This window comes from Cibotium barometz, chromosome 6 (genome assembly GCF_041138505.1).
Source record: "Cibotium barometz isolate CiBa-2024 chromosome 6, ASM4113850v1, whole genome shotgun sequence".
Lineage (NCBI taxonomy): Eukaryota > Viridiplantae > Streptophyta > Polypodiopsida > Cyatheales > Cibotiaceae > Cibotium > Cibotium barometz.
Genome location: NC_141051.1, coordinates 17,891,983 through 17,918,552, shown reverse-complemented (window position 1 = coordinate 17,918,552; position 26,570 = coordinate 17,891,983). Strand labels below are relative to the sequence as shown.

At 45.7% G+C, this 26,570-nt stretch overlaps 1 protein-coding gene across 2 annotated transcripts; it reads right to left on the bottom strand.

Annotated features, from left to right (window-relative positions):
• LOC147637468 (uncharacterized) lies at positions 1 to 25,375 on the bottom strand. Of its 2 annotated transcripts, none has more exons than XM_086799261.1 (8): positions 25,254 to 25,375; positions 25,018 to 25,146; positions 24,885 to 24,941; positions 1,227 to 1,352; positions 1,044 to 1,122; positions 736 to 828; positions 529 to 642; positions 1 to 415 (listed from the first exon to the last, which is right to left on the bottom strand). In XM_086799261.1, exons 1-8 carry the CDS (start codon positions 25,328 to 25,330, stop codon positions 365 to 367), a joined length of 726 nt encoding a protein of 241 aa, XP_086655387.1. In that variant the 5' UTR covers positions 25,331 to 25,375; the 3' UTR covers positions 1 to 364. The 2 variants fall into 2 exon arrangements, with proteins under 2 accessions (XP_086655387.1, XP_086655388.1); XM_086799262.1 differs by having other exon boundaries at positions 25,018 to 25,101; positions 25,254 to 25,311.
• Positions 25,376 to 26,570: the final 1,195 nt, after the last annotated feature.

The following is a 26,570-nucleotide window of genomic DNA, read 5'->3' as shown; positions in this document are numbered from 1 at the left end:
TTTTCCACAAGTGTATGGCCACGCATCTTTTCATTACAACACACATTCCCTTTTACAAGGCAGGAGACAACTGCTTTGCCACAAGTGCATGAAACTGCACCTTTTCATTACAACTACCTTACACATACATGACAATAACAGACATTAAATAAAACCATGCACTAGCCAGCTGCTACTAGGCATGATCCATCCAGCTTTAAATAACAGACATTAAATAAAACCATGCACTAGCCAGCTGCTACTAGTCATGATCCATCCAGCTTTATCAACAGCAAAACTTCCATGCATTTAACTGTTCATAAAGTTGGACACGGACGATCCCCATCAATGGATTCCAAGCACAAAGTGAAATTGCTTTTGCGTCTTAGTACCCAACTGACTGCCAGCCTTTCTTCTCTAAAGCCAGCCGGAGCGCCTGTGGCAAATAGCACAATTACATGTCACCCTAGAGGAGTCAAATCACAACCATGTGAATGAAATACCAAGGACTCGAACACGACTCTTTGATAATGAGAAGGGAAGGGGTACCCTTATTCGCTTGCGATTAATATCAAAGTCTGTCTTGCCAATCCGAGATGCAGACCGATACTCTACTAATGAGCGGTTCCCAGGAGGAAACCAGAACTCCACATCATCCACAAACTAATCAGATTCACAAAATCAGTTCAGAAAGCAAAATTCTAGATAGAGAGTAGGTAAATGCTGAGAAAGAACACATGCGAGACAGCAGATTACCCCAAGGATCGGGCTCTCGTATTCTACATAGACATAATCATCCCTTTGTTCCACTATCTTGGGTTTGAAATTATCTGGCTTGGTGGATCTGATCTGCCATTAAAAAATCATCTGTTGGCTCAGCAAGCTTTTTTACAGTTCCAAACTACCCCACTGTTAAGGACTGGGCTGGGGTGGGAGAGACCCCCCACCCACGAGGAATGGGTGGGAAAGATCTCTGCTTTTAAGCAGCGGGTTTAGGTCTGTAAAATCCGTAAGGGGTATCTCTGGCTAGTTCCAATCAATTATGTAAGCATTTGTACACGTACCACATCCAGAAGCTCCTTCATTGCTTGTTCCCTTGACACAGGATTTTTCTTTCCCCGACCATCCTCTGGGTTGTACGTCCTGCTCTGATAATCAAGGCAAAGTACAAATAAGGAAATTTCATCATACAATCACAGCTTAAACAATGCAGAAAAAGGGTATGCGTTTCATCATTGAGCACACACCAAGGTGGGACAAAATGGCTTGGGTCATTGAGTTCTTCAGATGTTGAGATACAGTTCGGAGTGGGTGGGCAAAGGGCCAGAGAAGGAGGGTTTTTTTGCACCCCAAGATAGTCAGGCTTTGTTCCACTGCATGAAAAGACGTGATTAAATTTGAACTTAATCACCATTGAGGAATTAGAAAGCAATTTTAGCAAGTTGGTGGGCCATTGCTCATTTGGCTATTGCACCACATCATGAATTCAAACCCCTACACCTAATATATAAAATAATATACTCCTCAAGAAAAGAAAAAAAGGTTCTCCCTCTCTCTCTCTCTCTCTCTCTAAATTGGCGCACTTTTAAAGAGGAGGTAAAAGAAGGCAATTTTCACCACCATAACCGGTCCATACACAGTTTTTGGCATGGTTTCTTTCTTCTCCTACCCTTGGTTTGCCGAAAAATGAGTACTTCACTACTGTCCAGCCCCTAGATGTCATTTCCAGCTGCTATCTCTTGGATATGTATGTACGTGCTGAAAATTCTTTTGAGCATTTCTGTCACTGACAATTTGACCGAAAGCTGATATCTACTTACAAATTGCAACAAATTTCTTGGTATGAGATTCTCCCAGTTCTTTTAACCTACTCTACATCTACGTGCTGGACCATTAAGGTCTCTTATGTCTTGATTGACACACACATGTATGTGTATGGATGCCAATGGAGCATAGCTATTGTGGCAAGTCACTAGGGATTGGGGAGTGAGGTTCTTCACAATAAAAGCTGAGGAATCAACTCTGACTTCGACAATTCATGTTTGCAATATTTTCATTGCATGAATGTCAATGGAAATCTGGTGTGCTTCTATCCATTGGCCAGCGCAGAGATCGAGAATGTGGCCGGATTCATGTAAGGGCTATTGTGCCAATTCTTTGTAATATTGTCTAGGCATCCAATGAGCAGCCAAGTGTGGACAGAGTTATTGGGTTATTGTGTGAACACACTTAGTTGGACATTATTATTAGGGTTGGTAGTCCACTCACCAACATTAGATTCTATAAATAAGAGTCTAGACCTTAGTCATATTCATTCATTGGTCGGTCAGTCATCATTGAGTCATTGAGAACTCAGGAGTAGTGCAACCATTAAGTATCTCTATTTAGCATTGTATATACTTCCTATTAGTAACACATGGTAGATTAGGTCATCTCTCTCTACTATGTATTGTGCATGAGGAGAAGCAATTGTTTGTTGTTTACGGGATTTAAGTCTCTGATTAGGCGCTAATCAATTCATAAACAGCTTACACCAGCACCCATGTTACATTCACAATGGGAAATGGACCAAAGCTTCAAAAAGAAAGCTTGGGACAACACTTGCCCACTTGCTTCAATCGTTGCTTCATGATGGGAAGAATCACCTAATCTCCCTCCTTGTAGCCGACATCTCTTTAGACTTGTTGGCTTGCCCGGTGTAGGCTTCTTGTGCTTTGGAGAGGCGCCCCTTCATGGACTCAATAATCTCTAAAAATGTTTCTGTAGTTTTGTTGGCCTCCAATGATGGAGAAACCATCCTCATAAGAAGAGACGAGAAACGACAACCAAATGTCGCCTCATATGAAGTCCAGCCAATACTGGATGAATGAGTGTCATTCAAGATAGCATGCACCAATGGAAGATATTCAAATGCTGGTCATGGCAATATGATTTGCGAACAACAAAGGCCAACTAATTATAAATCTATGCTGGTCATGGCAACATGATTTGAGAACATCAAAGGCCAACTGATTCTATATCTGTGTAAAACACTTGTGCCAAACTACCAATTGATAGAAAAGTACACATGAGAGTGCGGCAGAATCACACATGAGAGTCCCAAACCACCAATTAAAATTCAACTACACAATGTAGCTGAGAATGAAAACATCAAATCATAGCACTGTGACCTACTGTACACTCTTGGTGTACAAGGCAGTGCTTTGTGAAGTCCAACACTGAGAAAAGACAATTTGGCTACCCACGTATACATATGCACCAATGCTTTCAAAACCTTCATTGCTAGATGTGAGTTCATTTTTCTTGACGAAATTTTAGTTTCTCAAGAGTTAAATTTGCAGCAATGTGATGAGCTATGGTGGATCAAATGCAAGGATCAACATGATTAGCAAGTAATTAGAAGGTGATTAAGATGAGATTAGCATATAATTAATCTAATAGCTTAATGTAGGTATGGATACTCAAAAACCAACAATTTCTCATTAGACCAATGCCTCAATTTATAGATTTTACATCCACAAGATGCCAAGCATCTAATCCCATTGATTTCTCCTTGATTTGTGTCACCTCCCCTACATCTGGGGGCACCTTTTCCTAGAATCTTTCCACACCCCTATATTCACTCATGCTACCCTTGATTCTCTCATTCAGTAGATTCTTCTCACCTTTTCACTGCTACCCACTCAATTATAAACTCCCTTTTACAGTCTCTAGCTAAGGGCTTGTTCCCGCACACACCCATTCACTTGCATATTTCAACACCTTCCCTCAAATGAATAATTCTAGCACACCTGGACCCTATACCAAGTTTCTCTCTTACTTAGTAGCCCGCGACCAATGCCTCAAGTCCCTAACTCATAGTCCTTGACACCCTCTCTCTATGTGTCCAAGGCTACAAGTGTCCGTGACCTTGACTAAAGTGCTCACACATACATCTACCACATGGCCTACATCATCAGTGGCTCAGAGGTGGTTTTACTCTATTGGGGCAGGTTACGTTGGGTTGTGGGGTTTCTCTCTCTCTCTCTTTCAGAAAAGATGTCGTGACTTCTCTACCTTAGGAGTCTCCATAAAGTTTGCTGATGTCAATCCTTCTTCATTTGGTTTGCTGTAGCAGTCTCTAGCCATGTGTCCTGGCTTCCCGCAGTTGTGGTTAGTGAAGATCCTTCCTCCTCCCCTACCTCTTCCTTGTCCTTGTCCTCGTGCGAGGCCTCCTCGGGTGTAGAATGCTTTCTCCTCTCAAGTTGTTGGTTCCAATCCTTTCTTCTCTTTGACCTTGTTCTCTTGCTCTAGTAGAGCTCCTCCTATCTCATGCAGCTTCAAATCTGGTACATTCTTTAAGGTTGCCACAATATTCTCATACTCTCTCTTATCCACACTTTTTAGAAGCGCTGCTAGTGCCTCATCATCTTCTACTTTCTTCCCAATGGATGTAAGTTGTTGCTTGATGCTTTTGTATTTATTCAAGTGTGTGGTTAGAGATTCACTTTCCTTCATGTAAAGTTTGTAGAATTGCATTAGCAGATTTATCTTTGAATTCTTTGCTTGAGTGCCAAATAATTTGTTAAGTTCATCCCATGCATCTTTAGCTTATTGTATTCCTGCACTATGGTGAATGATTTCATCATTTAAGCTAAGTGCAATGAGCCCTAATGCTTCCTCATTTCTGTTCTTCCACTCATTCTCCCCATTCTCCACTAGACATTCATCTCTTCCCTCACCTAGTCCCCATAGATTCTTCCTCATGAACAAATACATGGTTTTTGGTTGCCATGTATAGAATTGCTCCCCGTTAAACCTAGCTATTTCTTGTGCACTGCTCATGATGATGTGAAGGGGACCTTACCTCTTGATCCAATTCAAGATTCAAGGACATTGTCTACCCTTTTACAAATCCATTTGGTGTTAAATGATGATTACAATAGATTTATCAGCATGAATACACCAAAAAATTACATAAAGCCAAGAATAGTTGGTTTGTAGTGGATGGTTGGGACATCAAACCAACTTCAAATTGCAATCTAAAGTAATAGAGATCTGTATCAAATACCCAATGGTAAGTTTGAACCATCAATTGCACCAAAATGCAATGATTAGTGCTAATTAATCATTGATTAGTGAAATTAATCACTTGTTTTGTGTACAAAAAATAGAGTGTACGAGGAGGCCAAATCTGATGCCTTAGTTCAAATGAGCTCAAATCCTTTCAAGGACATCAATAGCAGTTAACCTATAGAGGATCAAGCCCAAAAACAAAAGATTTGACCAAACATTGAATGCGTAATCTCTGTTTTACCAAAGTCACTTGCAGATTTGATGCAGAGTTTGATACCACTTCTCCCTGATGAATTTCTGAAATCTGAGATCATAGGCTTGTAGAGCACTCTTGAAAACCCCTAGGACTCAGAGGAATTAGATTAATTCACCTTATGGGAGTGTAGATCTAGGATTTTCTTCTAGAAAAAGGCGCCTGCAAATTGACAAAAATCTGCAACATCCAACGGTGATTTGACGACTTGAAGCGACAAGCTAATTCGTGGGGGTTATCGCTAGCTATGGCTAAGAGATCTTTGGCTAATGTTGAGGCTGGAGGGATATCAAGCCCCTCCACCAACTAGGGGTGCAAAGGATCAGTTGAAAGAGACTAAAAAGAGGTTTAATTCCTAATCATGATTAGCAGGGTGATTAGCAAGATAATTAGACTCAAAATTTAGATGAATCCTAAGCTTGGCTCTGATACCAAGTTAAATTTGCAACAATGTGATGAGCTATGGTGAATCAAATGCAAGGATCAACATGATTAGCAAGTAATTAGAAGGTAATTATGACGATATTAGTGCACTATTAATCTAATAGCTTAATGTAAGCATGGATACTCAAAAACCAGCAATTTCTCATTAGGCCAATGCCTCAATTTATAGATTTTACATCCACAAGATGCCAAGCATCTAATCCCACTGATTTCTCCTTGATTTGTGCCACCTTTCCTACATCTAGGGACACTTTTTCCTAGAATCTTTCCACACCCCTATATTCACTCATGCTACCTTGATTCTCTTATTCAGTAGATTCTTCTCACCTTTTCATTGCTACCCACTCAATTACAGACTCCCTTTTACAGTCTCTAGCTAAGGGCTTGTTCCCGCACACACCCATTCACTTGCATATTTCAACACTCGGCTACCAAGGCAAGCAAGAGAAGGATGTCGCGAAGGTTCTCAAACTATTGGAGATAAATGAGCTATTTATTAATGCCAAGAAGTCCAATTTTTTTCAAACTAAGATTCACTACCTTGGTTATGTCATTAGTCATGAAGGCATTAGTTTGGACCCAACCAAAGTCCAGAAAGTGTTCAATTGGGACATCCCAATCACAGCATGTAATGTCCGTTCCTTCATTGAGATGTGCCAATGTCATGTGCGTAAGTTAATCCGTAAATGTGAGAGAACCTGTGAAAAGATGAGAAGAATCTACTGGGAGAGAATAAAGGGTAGCATGAGGAGATTTAGGAGGTGTGGAGATATTCTGGGAGAGGTGGAGAGAATCAAGCAAAAGAGGTGGAGTGAATCAAGGAGAAATCAATGGGATTAGATGCTTGGATGTAAACTTTATAAATTGAGGCATTGGCCTAATGAGAACTTGCTGGTTTTTAATTATCCATGCCTACATTAAGCTATCAGTTAATTGCTCACTAATCACGTCTCTTTATTAATGATGTTGATTCTAGCATTTGATCCACCATAGCTCATCACATTGCTGTAATTTTAACATGGTATCAGAGCCTAGCCTAGAATCCATCAATTTGTGAGCCCATTATCTTGCTAATCACCCCCAGCCAGTGCAGGAGCTCCCTCTCCTTGTAGGCTCAACATTAGCTCAAATGCTTCTAGCCCAACATAGCTAACTCAGTGGTGCTCCAACCAAGTGAATCAGCACAGCAAACCGCCAACCATAGCTCCCGATTTTCAGATTTGCAGGCGCCGTTTTTTCTGAGGAAAAATGAGATCTTGTCTTCATCAAATGTGCAGGTGACTTTGGTAAAACAGAGATTAAGCATTCAATGTTTGGTCAAATCTTATGTTTCTTGGCTTAATCCTCTACTAGACTAATTGCTATTGATGGCCTTGAAAGCATTTGAGCTCATTTGAACTCTAAGGCCTCGGATCTGGGCTCCCCGCATACTCTGTTTTCTGCACACAAAAGAGGATTAATTTGCTAATCAATAATTAATCAATATTAATCACTGTATTTTGGTACAATTGAGGGTTTAAAATAACCATTAGGTATCTAATACAGATCCCTATAACTTCATATTGCAATTCGGAGATGGTTTGATACTCCAACCATTCCGTACAAATTAGTTGCCCTTGATTTAATGTAATTTCTGGTGATTTTATGCTGATAAATCTGTTGTAATCATCTCCTAAACACCAGATTGAGTTGTAAAAGGGTAGACACTGCCCTTGAATCTTGAAATTGGATCAAGAGGTAAGACCCCCTTCACATCACCATGAGTACAGCACAAGAAATAGCCAAATTTAATGGGGAGCAGTTTTACACATGGCAGACAAAAACTATGTATCTGCTTATGAGGAAAAATCTGTGGGGGCTAGTTGAGGGAAGAGATGAATGCCCAGAGGTGAGAGGGAAAAATGAGTGAAAGAGCAGGAATGAAAAAGCATTGGGACTTACTGCACTCAGTTTAAATGATGAAATCATTCATCACATCACAGGGATACAATGGGCAAAAGATGCATAGGATGAACTCAATAAATTATTTGGCACACAAGCTAAAAATTCAAAGATAAATCTGTTAATGTAATTCTACAAATTGGATATGAAGGAAAGTGAACCTTTAATCACACATTGAACAGATATAAAAGCATTAAGCAACAACTGGCAGCTATTGGCAAAAAGGTAGAAGATGATGAGGCACTAGCAGTGCTTCTGAAGAGTGTGTACAAAGATGAATATGAAAACATTGTAGCAATACTAAAGAATGTACCTGAATTGAAGCTACACGAGATAGAAGGAGCTCTACTAAATGTGGTAGATGTATGAGTCAAGGTCACGGGCACTTGTAGTAGCCTTTGCAACAGGGCTGCCATGCACCATGCTCCATAGTAAGAGTGAACTGCAGTGCCAATGGGAAAAGCAAGCACTATATGACGAGGAAAAGGAGAATCCCCAATGTCATAGTGCTAATGCTAGAGCAAAGTAGTACATAACCGCATCACCTGAAATCCATGGCAAAGATCATGTGGACATCAACCGCATCAAATCAAGAGACATCGCATAATACCCCCCTGAAGGCAAGCATCCAAATGCCAAGCTGAACTGCATGTAATCCACATCAATGCTTTGTAACTGCACCAGTGATAAGCATAAGAAGAGGTAGCAGATATACGCATGTGTAAATGCAACAGGATCCAGAAGTCATGCCTGTGAGACATGCCATGTAAGCTGCAAGAGTGAAACTCATCAATGGAGGATCTAATGAGGAAAAATCAGCAATGGTAGGGCTGATAAAAGTAAAAATTCAGCAATGGGAAAAGCTGAAAATGGGGAGAAAAAGTGGGGGCTCGAGGTGGGCATCAGCCAATGCTATGAGAGGATAGGTAAATTCTCAGTGATGCCATGATCAGTGGCATGTATGGCAAGTGAAAAGATGCATAATCCCATAATGAATAATATACATGTGACATGTCAAAACCATGAGAGCAAGCCAACATTGGCCAAGTGTGTAAAAGGCACTCCCAGTAAACATCACATGTGAGAAAGTGACAATGTCAACACTGTAGAAACAATCCCACTGCAAGGGAAAATAGCATAAAAGGCATCTCCAGTAGACATCACATAAGAGAAAGCATCTAGCATAGACCAACATAAGGGTCAACAAGCATAAGTGACCATGAGGCATCACCAACTGCATGTGGGCAAGTAAAATCCCCCCCTGAAATGCATTTCCCAGACAATGCACATTGCATACCATGGAGTACAAACTATAGAGCATAGTCATCAAAAGCAACGGCATCAGAAGACATCTCTGCAGGTGATGAAGAGTAAAGGTCAAGGCTGATACATGTGTAGCCAAATTGGCCTGATCTACACCTGTGGAAGAAGATGCCAGCTGCCTTTTTTTTTCACTCTCACTATGCTTCCTGCATTCCTCTATGGTGTGCCCTGTTTTCCTGTAATAATTATAGCGCTTTTTCTTTTCAAGCCTCTGTCTTGGGAGAATCCGATGAGCTAGGTTTAGGCCCAGATCTATTCCCACGAAAGGGAGCAGCCATTGTTGACTCAGCAGACATCGTGTTGTTCCTGTTGGAACGAGATTGCTCTTCACTGAGCAAGAGAGTCACAAGGTTGTCAAAAGTGACCGCATTAGATGCATTGCCACCCAAAAACCGCAGAGTGGTGCCAAATGTCTGATAAGAGTCAGGCAAATTATGCAAAACTGTCTGAACAAGATAGCCATCTGTCAAGACCTCATCAATGTTAATGAGCTGCTCTCGTAGGTCTTTCACATGCGTAAGGTACTGATCGATAGAGTCACCTTCAAGCATGCGGTCAATCTCAAGCTTGCCCCGAAGGTAAGCTACACGAGCCTCATTGCGATCTGAATACAACACCACCAAGGTATCCCAAGCACCCTTTGCAGAGGTGCAGGAACGAATGTGCGGATTGATATGCCTGCGGCACGAGAGAGCAATCAACGTATGGGCCTGAGCATCCCTAGCATCCCAAGTACGCTACTGTTGAGGAGGAGGAAGACGAGGAGGTGGACCTGCAGAAGGGTGAGCGGGAATCACTTCACCTTCCACTAGAGTAGGTGCAAGATGACGCTCCTCAGTGCCATCCACATATAGCCATACATTCTTGGCAACCAAAACATGACACATCATATAAGCCCACATAGGGTAGTTATCCCCATTGAGCTTGTCCTCTTGAGATAGCATTCCAAAGAGGTCATTATTACTGTTGGCCATGATAACACAGCAAATCTGTCACAAGTCACCACGAGTAGGCAATGCCCAGCAAAACCGTAAGAATGCGGGAGATAAATAGCAGGATAATCAATGGACTGAAAGGAAACTCCTTCACCACGAGAAATACATATGCATGTCCCAAATCTGTAAGTGTACCGCACTATGATGCAAATCTGTAAAAGTGTCCACAATGGCATACATATACTCCAAGCTACAACAAACCACAAATGTACACATGGGTCGTGAAAAACACAATCAGCTGACACCTGTAAAAGCTGCAAGTGCGCAAATCCTGGCAAAATCAAAGGTAAGTTGGTCAAATGCTCCAAAAATGGGCTCAATGTAGAAAAGCCCTAATTCTTAGGCAGCCAATTAGACCAAATGTGAACCGGATCAGCACCTGTAAAGCTACTAAAGCAATTGTCAACTGTACCAAATGCTGTAATGCCCCAAAAAATTGGAGGAAATGCCCCAATGCCAAGTAAATGTGCCTATAACACCCAGAATTGCCTGCAAATAGTGCCAATTTCTGCAAAATCCCCAAATCTCTAGTGCAATTATGCACCAAACCTGCTGAAATCAATGCCAATGTTGCAATTGCAAGCTCAATGGTGAAAAGCCCCAAATTTCAACAGGCAGATAGAGATTTCAACAAGTCAAAAATTTGCAAATCCCACAAACTTAAAATCTTGGAGCTGCAGTTGGGCAGCAGGTACAATAGGCAGGTAGATCTGAGGCAAGGGCGTGCAGATCTGAGGTGGCGGTACAAGGCACAGGTACAGGGCGACGCACAGCATAGGAAGTACAGGGCGCAGTACAGGGTGGCGCCAGATCTGAAGTGGATCAGCACCGTACAGGCAATGGCGAGCAGGCGATGGCGGCGATGCAGGAGCAACATGCGGCGTACGATGCACGCGGCGCTATTGCAAGCGGCGACAGCTACGAACGCAGATCTATTGGGCGACGCAGATTTGAGCGACGACGGCGGCGGTACAAGCGGCGTCGTACAGCAGTAGTACTTAGCAGAGAGAGTACAGGCAGATCCAACTAGAGAGAGAGTGTGGCGTGTCTAAAGTATGCAATAGGCTAAAGCTCAAGGCTGAAGGACAGCAGCAGGCAAACCCTAACCCTAATGTTGGGGGCAGCAGGGTGTAACCCTAACCCTAACCCTAACCCTAACCAGGCTTTGATACCAATGTTGGGTAGGAGGGCAACTAGCCTGCACACACACGCACGCAACCTCAAGCATAGAGAAACAAAAAGCCTAGGGCTAAGTGCCCAACACACATAAGTGTGTTCACACGGGGAAAAAACCTGTGTCCAATCACAGGAAAAAAGTGCCCGTGAGTAAAACTTGAACTAGCCGGGAGTACATGACCAACACCCTCCATCTATCTTGGATCACCTCCAAGCCAGGTAGCGTTTTCTCCTTGGGCTCATTCTCCAAAATCTTCTCCTTACTTGGAAACTCTGTCCCCAATACCACTTCCTCTCTTGAAAACTTTCTAGCATCCTCAGACACTCCCTCCTGTTGAGCTTCATATATGGATGGGCTTACCACTGTATGTGCTGCATTTCTTGCTTGGATCTCTCGACGACAAGCTGCCAAGTCGCTCTCCAGCTGCTAGATAATCTCCTCACCCGTCTCCATCCTATATGGTTCCACTATGCTCTTGTAGAGATTGATGTTGGTGGACCATGTTTTCTCCCAAGAAACGAAAGAGCTCTCTGACACCTACATCTACCGAAACTCCATGTACCTACCGCAAATATACGTAAAGAAAAACAAACACACCTTTGTGGTCAAGGACTAGGAGAAGGTTTCATACTTGCGTGATGGAGGTAGGGTGGGTGTAGCCAATTGGTGCGTTTGGCCCTCTTTCTTGCCCTCTAGTTGAGCGCCCCTTGCACACACAAGAGCTATCTGGTACAGAATTTGTAAAACGCAACCTTGATGAAAAAAATGCAAACTTGAGTGAAAACACTAACGACCATGGGGTTCTTCACGATGGATCTCCACGCCCTTATGAGAGAAAAAAATGTAGTCTTTCAACCCGACACTCTGATACCCAATGTAACATGGGTGCTTACGGAAGCGTGTTTATGAATTGATTGCGATAAGTGCCTAATCAGAGATTTAAACCCATGCACAACAAACTGCTTCTTCTTCATGCACAATACATAGTAGAAAGAGATGACCTAATCTACCATGTATTACTAACATGAAGTATATACAATGTTGAATAGAGATACTCAATGGTAGCATTGATCCTAAGTTCTCACAATGACTTAATGATGACTGACTGATCAATATGAATACGACTAAGGTCTAGACTCCTATTTATAGTGTCTAATGTTGGTGAGTTGGCTACCAAACCCATTAATAATGTCCAACTAAGTGTGTTCACACAATAACCCAATAACTATGTCCACACTTGGTTACTCATTGGATGCTTGGACGATATTACAATGAACTAGCACAATAGCCCTTACAAAAACATGAATCCCGCCACGTACTCGACCTCTGCACTAGCCAATAGGTAGAAGCATGTCCACGTCACACTCCAGAGAGTGTGAACGTGACAGTGAAGAAGCTCAGTGATGCCTCCATGAAGTTGAAGTTTCCAAATAGTTTGACAATGCATGATGTCTTCCACATCTCATGGTTGAAGCCCTATATTGGACCATTGTTGCAGGAGGTTCAGGATGAGCAACATCTAGAAGTTGACGAGGCAAAAGTAATTGAGCCCAAGCAGATTCTCCTCCACAAGTGGAAGCATGGTTCTGATCAAAGACTCGGACAGTTCTACACCAAGTTCAAGGACTGAGGCACTCACAAAGCCATTTGACTTGACAAAGAATTTTTCTAGGAGTACCCCCGGATTTTAGCACCCTACTTGGAAGCCATGTAGTTGTCGCCAAGCTAAGCAAGCGGGAATGTCATGCACCCATGCACTGAGATGCTATGTGATACACTAGCTCATCATCAATGCTACATTTGTACATCAGTAGAACCTTTTTATGTAACACGCGGAAGCTCTGAGAGTCTTCTTTCAGCCCTAAACACCACTTAGAACACGCTGATGCAAAAACGCACACAGAAGGGAGAGTAGAGAGAGAGAGAGATAGCTGGAAATTCAGTATATTCATATGGTACAAAAAGGTACCCCTAAATCTACAACCATGGGCTGCCTTCATGAAAAGGTGTAAACACCCAAAACAGTCCTACATAAAGGACCCATTCCATAAGGGAGTGAATGAATCAATCAATGAGCACATATGCCTATTTATAGGCCTCTTGGACACTTGGAGTGCTGGCCGACTGTTGGTCGGCCAGCTGACTGGACCATAAATCATATATGTTGATGCGCCTGCAGCCGACACACCTCTAGTACAGCCGACAACATCCTTCATGCAGCTGACAGCCCCTTCATGCAGCCGACAGCATCCATCTTGCTCTTCTCACATGTCTGGTCCCTTGGTCCTTCTCCTAGTCCAACGCTTGCCACTTCTACACTTTATGCTCCAAGTCCTGGTTCTAATGATCTTTTTCTGGCTCCCCCTTCTGGACTAGCTCCAGAGAATGTCCATGGCAATTCTTGCACATGACATCCCCCTCTGCTAAACTTGATGACGGGATTCCAACCTGTTCTTGGATGACTGTCATCATCCCATTCTGTTCCCTAAGTCCCTCTATCATCCATCCATCTCTGGCAACCCTTTTCACTGGAAACCCGGCCCGGTCTCCAAAACCACTCTGACTCTAAATAAGATCTATGCATCTATTCCATCCAGTCCCCAATCCGTTCCTGCCCTGACTCTGAACACCGTCTTGGTCTTCATTCCTGAAAAATGAGTCTGGCACTCTCACTCCACCCATTGGAGGATAATCCTTCCTTGGGACCATTGCCCGAAACCTATCTGGCTCACAGGATTGCCATCCCCTCTGGCTTTGTGCAACACCACCAACAAACCTCCTAGGAGTTCTTCCCGATCTTGTGTTCCTTGCCTTGGGCTTCGTACCCGTGCACTTTCCTGTACCTTGGACCTGTACACCATCATATGGGACTGAAACAGTGTTTAGCCTTGCTGAGCCTGATGCTCTGATACCAATGTAACACGTGGAAGCTCTGAGAGTCTTCTTTCAGCCCTAAACACCACTTAGAACATGTTGATGCAAAAACACAGACAGAAGGGAGAGAGAGAGAGAGAGAGAGAGAGAGAGAGAGCTGGAAATTCAGTATATTCATATGGTACAAAAAGGTACCCCTAAATCTACAGCCATGGGCTGCCTTCATGAAAAGGTGTAAACACCCAAAACAGTCCTACATAAAGGACCCACTCCATAAGGGAGTGAATGAATCAATCAATGAGCACATATGCCTATTCATAGGCCTCTTGGACACTTGGAGTGCTGGCCGACTGCTAGTCGGCCAGCTGACTGGACTATAAATCATATATGTTGATGCGCCTGCAGCCGACACACCTCTCGTACAGCCAACAGCATCCTTCATCGAGCCGACAGCATCCATCTTGCTCTTCTACGCATGTCTGGTCCCCTTGGTCCTTCTCCTAGTGCAACGCTTGCCACTTCTACACTTTATGCTCCAAGTCTAGTTCTAATGATCTTTTTCTGGCTGCCCCTTCTGGACTAGCTCCAGAGAATGTCCATGGTAATTCTTGCATATGACATTTTTAAGGGATCTATATGTCGTATGCCGCGACCCCATTGTGAGCCCTAGTCCAAGGACATGTCAAGCACGAGCTATGTAGGTCACATCTGAAGCGTTAGGTCTCAGTATGTGTCACTCAACCCACTTGGAGAACAGAGCATTTAGGTCATCTTAGGATAGAAGCATGCAACAAGGATGTAGGAGCAAAGGACTTTAGGCTTGGTCTTAAGGCCAGCCTTAGGTGGGCTCCCACAAGAGCCACCAAGGGCCACCAAGAGCCACAAAGGGGCTCGCATGGCCAAGCATGGCAGAGCATCTAGTCGGCCACAAACCAGTCCAAGAACCATGTGCTACAACATTAGCTATCTCACTGGACACTGCTTCAATGGCAACAAAACAGCTCTATTTATGCAACATGACTAGATTCTTCCTTGGTCTTTAGAGTGCCATTCTTGGCATCTGCCTCCCTCTCTCTCTCTCTCTCTCTCTCAGCCCTCTTCAACAGGATGTCCCATTGGCCTTCTTCCGGAGCTCTCACATGCTTCCCACATGGCAAAGGCTCGAGTATAGTGGATTACGTGATGGGATCTCCGGCTTTAGCCACATCCATACATGGCTTCACCACTCCCACCTGCCCCCTTGGACCTCTATCTCCTTCGGCCTCAACTTTTCCTGACCATCCTCACCACCACCCCCCATCTCCCACTACACCCGGATTCACTTCCAACTCGACTTACTCTGACCATCTCTACCGACATTTAGCATATGTGACCCCAATCTCCCACTAGCCGACCTCAGCTCTCAATTCACCACAATCTTACACACCTCTACCATAGCCGCATTTCCATCCACCGCTAGACCCCCTACTGGCACCATGCCCCAGAACGATTGGTATGACGAGGAATGCCGCACAACACGTGAGTATCTCCTACGCGAGGTTGCAACAACTAGCCAAATCTGAGAATGAGTCGCTCAAAGGATTAACCAATACACAACCAAACATAAGAAACGAGCACATGTTAAGGACCAATACAAGGACTTATACCAATCTCTCAAAGGTGTGAACTGTAACGAGAGCTCAAAGAAAATCCGAGAGAAACACCAACCCACACCCATCACATCGCCATCCATATGGCACACATGCGCACGATCCCTGTACAAAGTACCAGATCAGCCCCCCGTCCCACCACCTTCACATCCACCTTCTTCACACGTGGCATGGTAGCCCGAGCCATCCGAAGACTCGAAAACAAGAGCACGAGTCCCATGCGGGGTAGACTCTAGCACCCCTCCTGGGCCATATGTTCAACCGGGCTCTTTCCGAAGGCTTCCCACCCACCTGGACAGCCCCTGTCATCACACCCATCCATAAAGCCGGAGATCCCATAGACCCCAACAATAACATGTTGGCCACACACGGGCCAAACTTTATGGGTCAGTACTTGAGATGGAGCTCAACACACCAGAAGAGAGACATGGGCACAGAGCATCAGGGCAGGCAGGCTTCCACAGGTCATTCTCCACTTTGGATCGCATCTTCACCCTCCGAGCCATCATAGAAGAGGCCAAGGCACGACACCGACGGGTTTACTGTTTTGTGTTACAATACCTCAAGCCAAACTATTGCAGAGACTCAAGGATTTGGGGGTACCATCAGACATGATCTGGGGGATTGTGGCATTATATGAGTCGGTCATAGGGCGGGTGAGATGCCCAAAAGGATTATCAGAGGAGATGTCTAGTACCATCAAAATGAAGCAAGGATGCCCACTATCTCCCACTCTCTTTGGCCTCTACATCGACGAGATTTCGACCAGATCTGAGGAGGGGGAGAAGTCATATCACTATAACAGGCATCCTTGTTTCCATCCTACTTTATGCTGATGACATTGTGATTATTGCTGATTCTCAAGAGACTCTCCAGAGGCATCTTGACACATTACTCGACTGTTGTGCACAGCAGGATCTCACAGTAAACCTTGGGAAAACCAAGGTTATGGTCTTCAACTCTTCAACACATCGCCTCTTTTCACATCTCTACTAAGTTTCACCTCCATGGGCAGCCCAATGGAGATTGGACACTCATATGTGTACTTGGTAGTCACTTTTACTGGACCGTTCTCAATCAGCCATGCTGCAAAGGCTAGACTAATGCAAGGGTATGCTTCTCTCGCTCTCATGGAGAGACAGTGCACTGTGCTTCCAGGCCCATTTCCACAAGCCAAGCACCAAGATGTGGCTATTTGACACCTTGATCACTCCTGCATTGATGTATGGAGAACCCTTTTGGACACCTGATCTTCCCGCGGCCAAATGGCTAAAGAGAGAGAGGCCTCAGGCCAAAATCTCCACCTGTGCACCAAAAATCAGCCTAGGGAAGAGCCTATCTCACCTCAGTCTGCCCCACCACCCTATATGGGGCATAAATGATGAGGAAACTCACCCCCCGGTCCTCTCAAATGCATACCCCTCCCTGATTCCCTGAGGAAAACCAGGGGGGGCAAGGAGGGGAGGGGAAGAAGGGGGGGGGGCACCACATGCACCGAATCTCAAAGGACAAGCCAAGATCTGCGGGAACCTCTTGGGTGGCATGGGGGAACGCCACGTCACGTCCATCTCCTTGTCACGAACTAAATGCTCATAATGATTGCCAGCAAGCACCATTACCTCAGGGGGACCACCTGCATGGTGGTCAGCCGGCGCTCCTAGGGAGGCAGGCGCCGCCGCCGTCTACGGCAACGGACTGCCTGCCAATGGCTACCGCCCTCTCCTCTTGCTAAGCCTGGGAGGGAGACTGGAGACTGGGCCGCAGGGATCGGCTGGATAGGAGCCTCCGACTTTGCCTTTGATTCTGGAACCCCTGCTCTCACCTATAGCACCTGCTAAGGCCTCGGATGGGAGGAGGGGGGGGGGAGGGGTTGTCCTCTGTGGGCCTGCCTCGCCAAGGGCAGGACAAAGCAAGGTGGCCCATCTGCCTGCAGATGAAACACTGACATGGGAGACTGACTTACTCTACTCGCTAAGAATCATGTCACCAATTGGCCGACCATTTGGTCCATCTCCAGTTTTGCGTCTCGTTCACTTGAGGCCAGTATTTTTGCTTAACATGGACGGGAGCCAGACTGGTGCCACCCGTGTGTTAGCAGGATGGTGTCGTATGGACGGGAGCCAGACTGGTGCCACCCGTGTATGACCTGGACTGTGTTCTATCCATGGGATTGTCACGCCATGGAAGGGCGAGTATTTGTGCCGTGTCTTACCTACGGGACTGTCACTCCATAGGGAGGCTCGTGCCTGGAACTGTGTTTTCCCTATGGGACTGTCACTCCATAGGAAGACCAGGATTTATGTTTTATGTCGTGCCATTTTTTGTGCCCGACAGATATTTTGTACTTGTTCCATGAACGGGAGATATGTCCATGATACTATTTGCACATGCACTCATGTTTTGCATGTTTGAAACTGTTTTCGCATGACTTGTATTTTTGTGTTTGCTTGCTTGACGTGTCACTGAGCGGGGATGCCTGCCAGTGAGTCGTGAAGTTTGCTCTGTCTTCTGACGAGTTTTGTTGCATGTGAACAAGTGGTAAGTGTATTGCACTTGTTGGTTTAATAGTTTTATTTCTAACCTTTCATTTTATAAGGTTGTAAGTTCACATTTCATTTAAAAGTGGGCACCCATTAGGGGCACCCACATATGGGCCAAGGTGGGGAGCCACACTTAGCCCCTTAAGTGTGTGTGTGGGGTGGGTGCATGGCCACCTACCCACACCACACTTTGAAGCTGGCCGCCCCCATGCAACTTTGGGAGCCGGCCAGCTGTGGTCGTGGAACTCCTCTCCAATTTCTACAAAAGAGAGCCACCACCTCTCTCGTAAAAGGACAGAACCAGCAAGACGACTGCGTATCCTCTCCAGCAGGTTGCTTCTTCTATTCTGCAGGCGGCTGAGCGACCCCATAGGCGGCTGTGCTCTGCATACAGGCGGCGGCTGTGCTCTGCATACAAGCGGCGGCTGTGCTCTGCATACAGGCGGTGGTTGTCCTTCTCAGGCCGCGCTGCCTCCCCTTTGCAGGCGGCTGTGCGTCGGTTCTCCAGCAAGCTGCCCTCCCTTCTCCACTGCAGCCAGGCAACCAAACAGGCTGTGCTCCACCTCCATACAGGCCTGCGCTGCCTCCTCCTGCAAGCGGCTGTGTGTCCATCTCCAGCGGGCTGCTCCTCTTCTCCTGCAGGCGGCGGCTCCTCCTCCCATACAGGCAATCCCTTCTCCATACAGGCGGCTGTGCCTTCTACAAGGTGGCTGCACTTGCTCAGCAGCCAGGCGGCTCCACCTCCAGTTGGCGGGTGCGCCTACTCCACCTCCTCCCTTGCAGACGGCTGCCCCTTCTCCACTGCAGCTAGGTTTCCACTCCACTTTTCCAGTGGCTACACCTTCTACATTGGCAGCTCCTCCTCCCTCTCTTCGACAGGCTGCTGCACCCTGGTGTCTACTTCTAGTAGCTTCACACAAACACCTCGGGTATTTGTCTTCCATCTACGAGCTACAAGTAAGTGAATTCAGATTTAAGTAAAGAACTTTGTTGTAAATCTGATAAGGGATTCTCTCTACGGCTACCACCCGTTCGGTGCCGGGTAGTCCAAGCTTTTGGAGAACCATGGTCCAAAGGTGTCGAGATCGGGAGAGCCAGGCATTAGTACGGGAGCGCCTGTTTGTGCGTAGTCCTGGAACACCAGTGGGGCGCTCTCCGCGGAGTCCAGTGAAGGCACAGGACCGTAGAGACTGGACCACTCAAGTAGTCGCTCTCCTTCGAACATCTACTTCGAGCCTCTTGTTTGGTACTGTATTCATTTGTACATGGACATCATCTGGTTCACTGAACCCATGGAGCATTGTATTTGTTAAATACTCCCAATAATATATCATATATTGAGGGGGGGGTCGGCCCGTTCCGGCCCCAGTGCTGGTGTCCATCTATCTCCATTTATTTCATTTCAATTTGCAGTTGTTTTTAAGTTCTCCATTTCAAATTGTGATATTAAGTTGTGCTATTACGCGTGTGGGTGTCCAACGGAGTCTATTCCCACTTGACGGGATCGGTTTCAATCAAGTCACCTTGGAGGCTCGGGAGCGCAATAACTTACAGGAGATCCTCCGGGGAAGCAATGCAAACTCTGATGGATGGTATGCCCGCTGTCCTGGCCACCACTCATGCGGCTGTCTGCAGGGACTCTAGAACCTAACCTGAGAGTGCTGAAAGCTTGTAAACTCCGTTCTCCACTCCGCCTTCCCACACTACCTGGCTTGTTGCCTTGTTCCGGAGAGCAACAAAATGCTCATCAAACTCCACCCGTACGCCACTCTTGCAAACCTGATGCACTGACAAGTGACGGAACATACAACACCTGGGAGGACTGCTTCCCCCCTCTGCCATCAGGAACTATCTCCAACCTACCCTCACTGTGAACTAGGATAGTGGATGTATCCCCAGTAAGAATGTGACCAGAATACCTGCAGAGATCCTGTAAATCTGAACGAGAAGGAGTCATGTGCCTAGAAGCACCAGTATCTAGAATCCACTCTCGAGTATCCGTTGTGGAGAATCCTCCAACCTCCTCCCTGCCTGAAGAAAATGAAACATAGGTGTCCATCACCTCCAAATGCACAAAAGCCGGAGTCTTCATGATTGCTGCTGAGAAATCTTCACCCTTCTGGGTCTTCTGCTTGGGGCACTCCATCATCCAATAGTGGCCTTTCTCGCCACAATCATTACAGGTCCTCTTCTCTGCCTTTAGTTTCGCGCGGTTAGCGTCGGACTTCTTCTCAGAAGACTTCTCCGATGAAGCCTTCCCTTTGCCAGAGTTACGGCCTTTCGACCGTTGGCCAATTAAGGCCTCTAAACCTCCACCCTGGGGAGGGTTCGTGAATCGTTCCTCCTGGTCCAAGACCATGGGCACAAGCTCCTCTCACGTGATGGTGCTGAGCCTGCCAACCACTGGTAATCAAAGACGAGTAAAATGCTGAGTACTGAGAGGGCAAATGCAACAGCAACGTTATGGCCATGTCCTCTGACGATATCTCCTTCCCAGGCTTGAGAACTTCCTGCTGAAGAGCCTGCAGCTTGTTAATATGCTCCCGCATCGTCGACGACTTTGCAGGGCTCATAACCCGCAACTGTACTTCCAAGGAAATCCTCTTCATGGGTGATACCCTGTTGTAAAGAGAAGCTAAATGCTGCCATATACCTCTGGCCAGCGTCATATGCTTTACATGATTGATTACCTGCAGTGTGCAGTTAAGGAAGATAAATGAACGGACCCTGGCGTTGACACGATCCCACAACTGTGCCTGTGTCTCCCAGTCCTTTCGGGTTGACGGTAACTCCCCTTCCTCTACTTCCGCTCGTGGAATCCCAACAACGATGAAATCAGCAAGGTCGTAAGACTCCATAAAAGATTCCATCATAACCTTCCATATGCCATAGTTGTTCCCGTCCAACTAACGGTCCACCGGGAACGTGGGGAGTGTTGGGATCTTCACATGCCTCTCAGCCATCTCTAACAAATCTGCCATTGCGGGGATGTAATCTGAAAAAAGGTGGGTGGGTGGGAACAAAGAAGAACTTACACCTGCAAGTGGCTGTCCAGCAAATCAGCCCGCGGTCCTCTTGCTTCTCCTCTTCCCGAACAATCCCTAACAGTCCACCAATCAGCAACACAACAGTCCCCCTCTTGATCACACAAATCCCAAGAACTATCGAGAGCCTAGGGCTCTGATACCATGTCAGAATACGCAACGGAGATGATGACCAAATCTGGGAACACGAGCAAACGCAATGCAAAAAAACAGCACGAGAGAGAGAGAGAGAGAGAGAGAGAGAGAGAGAGGTGTAACTCTGCTCTATATACACAAAGAAGATCCCGAATACAAGATACAATGGTGTGGGGACTATGGGTCCACCAGTCGGCCAGCATACATAAGAGGTCGGGGACGAGAAGGAGCAGTCGGCCAGCATCCAAGACACCCTGACCAGCAATCGACAAGTGTGTGGCTCAGCCACGAGCCACAGAACTGCCTCCCGCACCTGGTAAAAATAGGAAAAAAATGGAAAAAAATATGAAGAGTGGGGAAAAATGAGAAAACACCAAATACGGGCGGGCACAACCACAACAGAGAGCCTGGTGTATATGTATAGACAGGAGATGACTTCTAACACCCCCTCTTAGCTCCTGGCTGTGAAACCAACCACAGGGAGCTGGGGTGCTGCCTGAGCAAATCCTGAGATAGCGACTTCGTGAAGAGGTCCACCGTATTGTCCTCCGTCGAATAGAACTCTAGCAATATGTCATTAGCAACGATCTGTTCACGAAAAAAGTGCTTCTGGATAACCATGGGTTGCTCCAATGGAAGCCCAATCCTTCCATGCAACCTCCGCAACCTCACCACCTCACAAGCAGCCTAGTACTCTGCCTCTGGATGACAAGGCAAAAGATGACTGCCTCTTACTGCTCCATAAAACTGCTCCTAGGTGGCCTGAAGTAGAACTTCTCATGTCTGAATCTCCTCCCCGAATTGAGTAACTCCATCCGAGGAGTCGGACTCCATCCATCAATCCCCCTCCTGTGTAAAAGAGACCAAGATTCTTCGCATGCTGCAGAAACCATAAGATACGAAATCCTGCCTCCCAAAGAGTCATCTGCAACCATGAACTCAACAGCCTCATCAGGAAGCTCCCATCCAATCTGGTATCCATCAACCAAATCATTGAACCATTCTGCTTCCGAGTCAAAGAGACATCACACTGCTCACAAGAATCAACACCTATTACAATGGAAAGCCAAATCCTGGAAACCTGTTGAAGACCACGCAAGGCCTTCTGAAACCTGTCAACCACCCCCTCTGAAATCCGGAACCACAAAGCCTGGAGAATCCACCTCCTTCTGCAAGTAATCAACTGCCACCTGCCTGGCTTTCCGAGAGGTCCCCGTGGAAAGAACATCCTTATCTACATGAGTTTCTTTGTCCCGAATACTACGAGATATCAGAGCATAAGTTACCTGTTTAGTTTCCTCTGTCTCTGACCAACACAAGAACCACCAACATCAGTACTGGAAAGTTCCTGCCAACTGCTGCCATCAACTGGCAAGCTATTCACCATCTGGTCCCGGAAAGCCTGCACCTACAGCGTATCCATACTTGAGTGGCCATTACCAGACTGCCACTCATCACAAACCTGAGGACCTAGGAGAGAGAGTGCTGAAAGCTTGTAAACTCCATTCTCCACTCCGCCTTCCCACACTACCTGGCCTGTTGCCTTGTCCCGGAGAGCAACAAAATGCTCATCAAACTCCACCCGTACGCCACTCTTGCAAACCTGATGCACTGACAACAGATGAAAACCAAGTAACAGAACATACAACACCTGGGAGGACTGCTTCCTCCCTCTGCCCATCGGGAACTATCTCCAACCTACCCTCACTGTGAACTAGGATAGTGGATGTATCCCCAGTAAGAATGTGACCAGAATACCTGCAGAGATCCTGTAAATCTGAACGGGAAGGAGTCATGTGTCTAGAAGCACCACTATCTAGAATCCACTCCCGAGTATCCGTTGCAGAGAATCCTCCAACCTCCTCTCTGCCTAAAGAAAATGAAACATCGGTGTCCATCATCTCCAAGTGCACAAAAGCCGGAGTCTTCATGATTGCTGCTGAGAAATCTTCACCCTTCTCGGTCTTCCGCTTGGTGCACTGCCTCCAATAGTGGCCTTTCTCGCCACAATCATTTCAGGTCCTCTTTGCCTTTAGTTTCTCGCTGTCAGCATCAGACTTCTCCTCAGAAGACTTCTCTGATGAAGCCTTCCCTTTGCCCGAGTTACGGCCTTTCGACCGTTGGCCAATTAAGGCCTCCAAACCTCCACCCTGAGGAGGGTTCGTGAATCGTTCCTCCAAATGCTGAGTACTAAGAGGGCAAATGCAACAGCAACGTTATGGCCATGTCCTCTGACGATATCTCCTTTCCAGGCTTGAGAACTTCCTGCTGAAGAGCCTGCAGCTTGTTAATATGCTCCCGCATCGTCGACGACTTTGCAGGGCTCATAACCCGCAGCTGTACTTCCAAGGAAATCCTCTTCATGGGTGATACCCTATTGTAAAGAGAAGCTAAATGCTGCCATATACCTCTGGCCAGCGTCATATGCTTTACATGACTGCGGTGTGCAATTGAGGAAGATAAATGAACGGACCCTAGCGTTGACACGATCCCACAATTGTGTCTGTGTCTCCCAGTCCTTTCGGATTGACGGTAACTCTCCTTCCTCTACTTCCGCCCGTGAAATCCCAACAACGATGAAATCAGCAGTCGTAAGACTCCATAACAGATTCCATCATAACCTTCCATATGCCGTAGTTGTTCCCGTCCAACTAACGGTCCACCGGGAACGTGGGGAGTGTTGGGATCTTCACATGCCTCTCAGCCATCTCTAACAAATCTGCCATTGCGGGGATGTAATCTGAAAAAGGGTGGGTGGGTGGGAACAAAGAAGAACTTACACTTGCAAGTGGCTGTCCAGCAAATCAGCCCGCCATCCTCTTGCTTCTCCTCTTCCCGACGATAAGTCCCTAACAGTCCACCAATCAGCAACACAACAGTCCCCCTCTTGCTCACACAAATCCCAAGAACTATCGAGAGCCTAGGGCTCTGATACCATGTCAAAATAGGTAGCCGACTGGACCTAAATGTCCACGACCAGCTATATCCACCAATCGGCCAGCATACATGAGAGGTCAGGGACCAGAAGGAGTAGTCGGCCAGCATCCAAGACACCCTGACCTGCAGTCGGCGAGTGTCTAGGATCAGCCAGGAGCCACAGAACTGCCTCCCACACCTGGTAAAAATAGGGAAAAAATGGGGAAAAATGAGAAAACACCTGATACAGGCGGGCACAGCCACAACAGAGGCCCTGGTGTATATGTGAGATGACTTCTAACAACATTAAGATGGCAAAGTCAATAGACAAACCTTATACAAAATGCACTAAGGAGAGCCATTACATAATATAAGCACATCTTGTCGTTGTATGCATAGAATTGAATACAATTGCATATCTACATTACACACTGTAACCATAGAAAGGTCAAGAAAGACCTAAGGCAATGAGCTTTCCATATGGATTGATAGCAAATCATACCTTTGTATTGCATTCCTGATCATGTACCCTTTTGGACAATAACATGAGATTGCATACCTGAATCGGAAGAGAGCCAGCAGAAGAGCAGCGCTGCTACTTCGGAGAATGGTTTCTCTGCATTTGAAAGAGAGTTATTGTGCTCATGGCCGTTCACATAAGAAAAAAACACTCACAACAGATTTTATCATACCGGCGGGTTGATTTAAGGTTGCTGTCGTTGTGTTGTTGGTGCTGGCAAACAATCAGGAAAGGCCTTGCTTGCCCATTGCTTTTCCTGGGAAACTCCAGCAATTTGGAAGGTACATGAGCTACGAAGAATCTGTTACGCATGAGAATCCAAACGTGCGCATGATTATGCAAATGCTCGCGTAAACACCATCACCAACACTAGCCATACATGAGCACATCACTTGATGGGAACTCTACCGTGACGACGACGAGACAAGAGAGGCCATGGTTGTGTTGATTGCAAATGTGTCCACACATCCCACCATCACTGGCATTTCATATTTGGAACCGATGTCCCAACTGTCCACCCGGACACAACCAAAAGCATCTAAACCTAGTCCACTTGCATATTGAGGTCCCTTGTAATTTAGGGGTCTTGTAACAGCTCTACCCAACAATAGAGCTAGAGCTCTACCCACCGAGATGCGAGTTTGCATCGAGCTCTAGCTCTACCCAACAATAGAGCTAGAGCTCTACCCACCGAGATGCGAGTTTGCATCGAGCTCCCTCCTCTCCCCCACACTCCATCAAGGGGGGGTTGAAAAGGGTGTGTGAGTAAAAATCATTGCTTTTTTTAAAAGAAACTTTACGCACATGCATTAAATGGGCAGCATAGCTCTCTACTAGTAGACGAGCAATGTTGCCCATCCAAGCCAACCTATCATTGCATTACGATAGGGTAGGTCTATGTATAAATCGTTAACACCACATGAAAGATTTTCAATCGACACCCATCCAAGTCAGCCTATCATTGCATTACTATAGGATAGGTCTATGTATAAATCGTTAACACCACACGAAAGATTTTCAATCGATACTTACACCATGCTGAAGGTATTTTATAAACTTGGTAAAACAAACATTGCTCATTCTTGTAAGTTGCAGCACATCTTGAGGCCTACAACACTTCTCTCATGGTTAATGGTGGTTGGGTGAAGACAACATACACCAAGTCCAAACTCCATTTGTTTATTCCCTTCTAGATTCCTCCAATTGATTTGGCCATAGCTTTAAAGATTTGTCAAGAACATATCTCTTAGCAAGCCTTGAGCGATTGATTAGCCCATCCATTCTTGACAAGATGATGTAAACCATTTGGGCCCTAGTGAAGGCCATGTCTCACTTAACAATTAAAATTTATATCCTCAAATATTTAGAAACTTCAAGATAATGCATTACCATTAATTGATTAGCCTTTCCATTCTTGACAAGATAATGTAAGCATTTCGTGCTCTAGTGAAGGCCATGTCTCATCATTAAAATCTATCCTCAAATGTTAAGAACTTCAAGATAACGCACTACCATCACAACCATTTTTGTAACTATGCACACTCATAATAAGCCAAGATAACGCACTCCCATCACAACCATTTTTGTAACTATGCACACTCATAATAAGGCCATGTTAAGAACTTCAAGATAGCGCACTACCATCACAACCATTTTTGTAATTTGCACACTCATAATAAGCCAAGAACAAAAAAAAGTGTGAGATAACATTATCAATATTTGCAA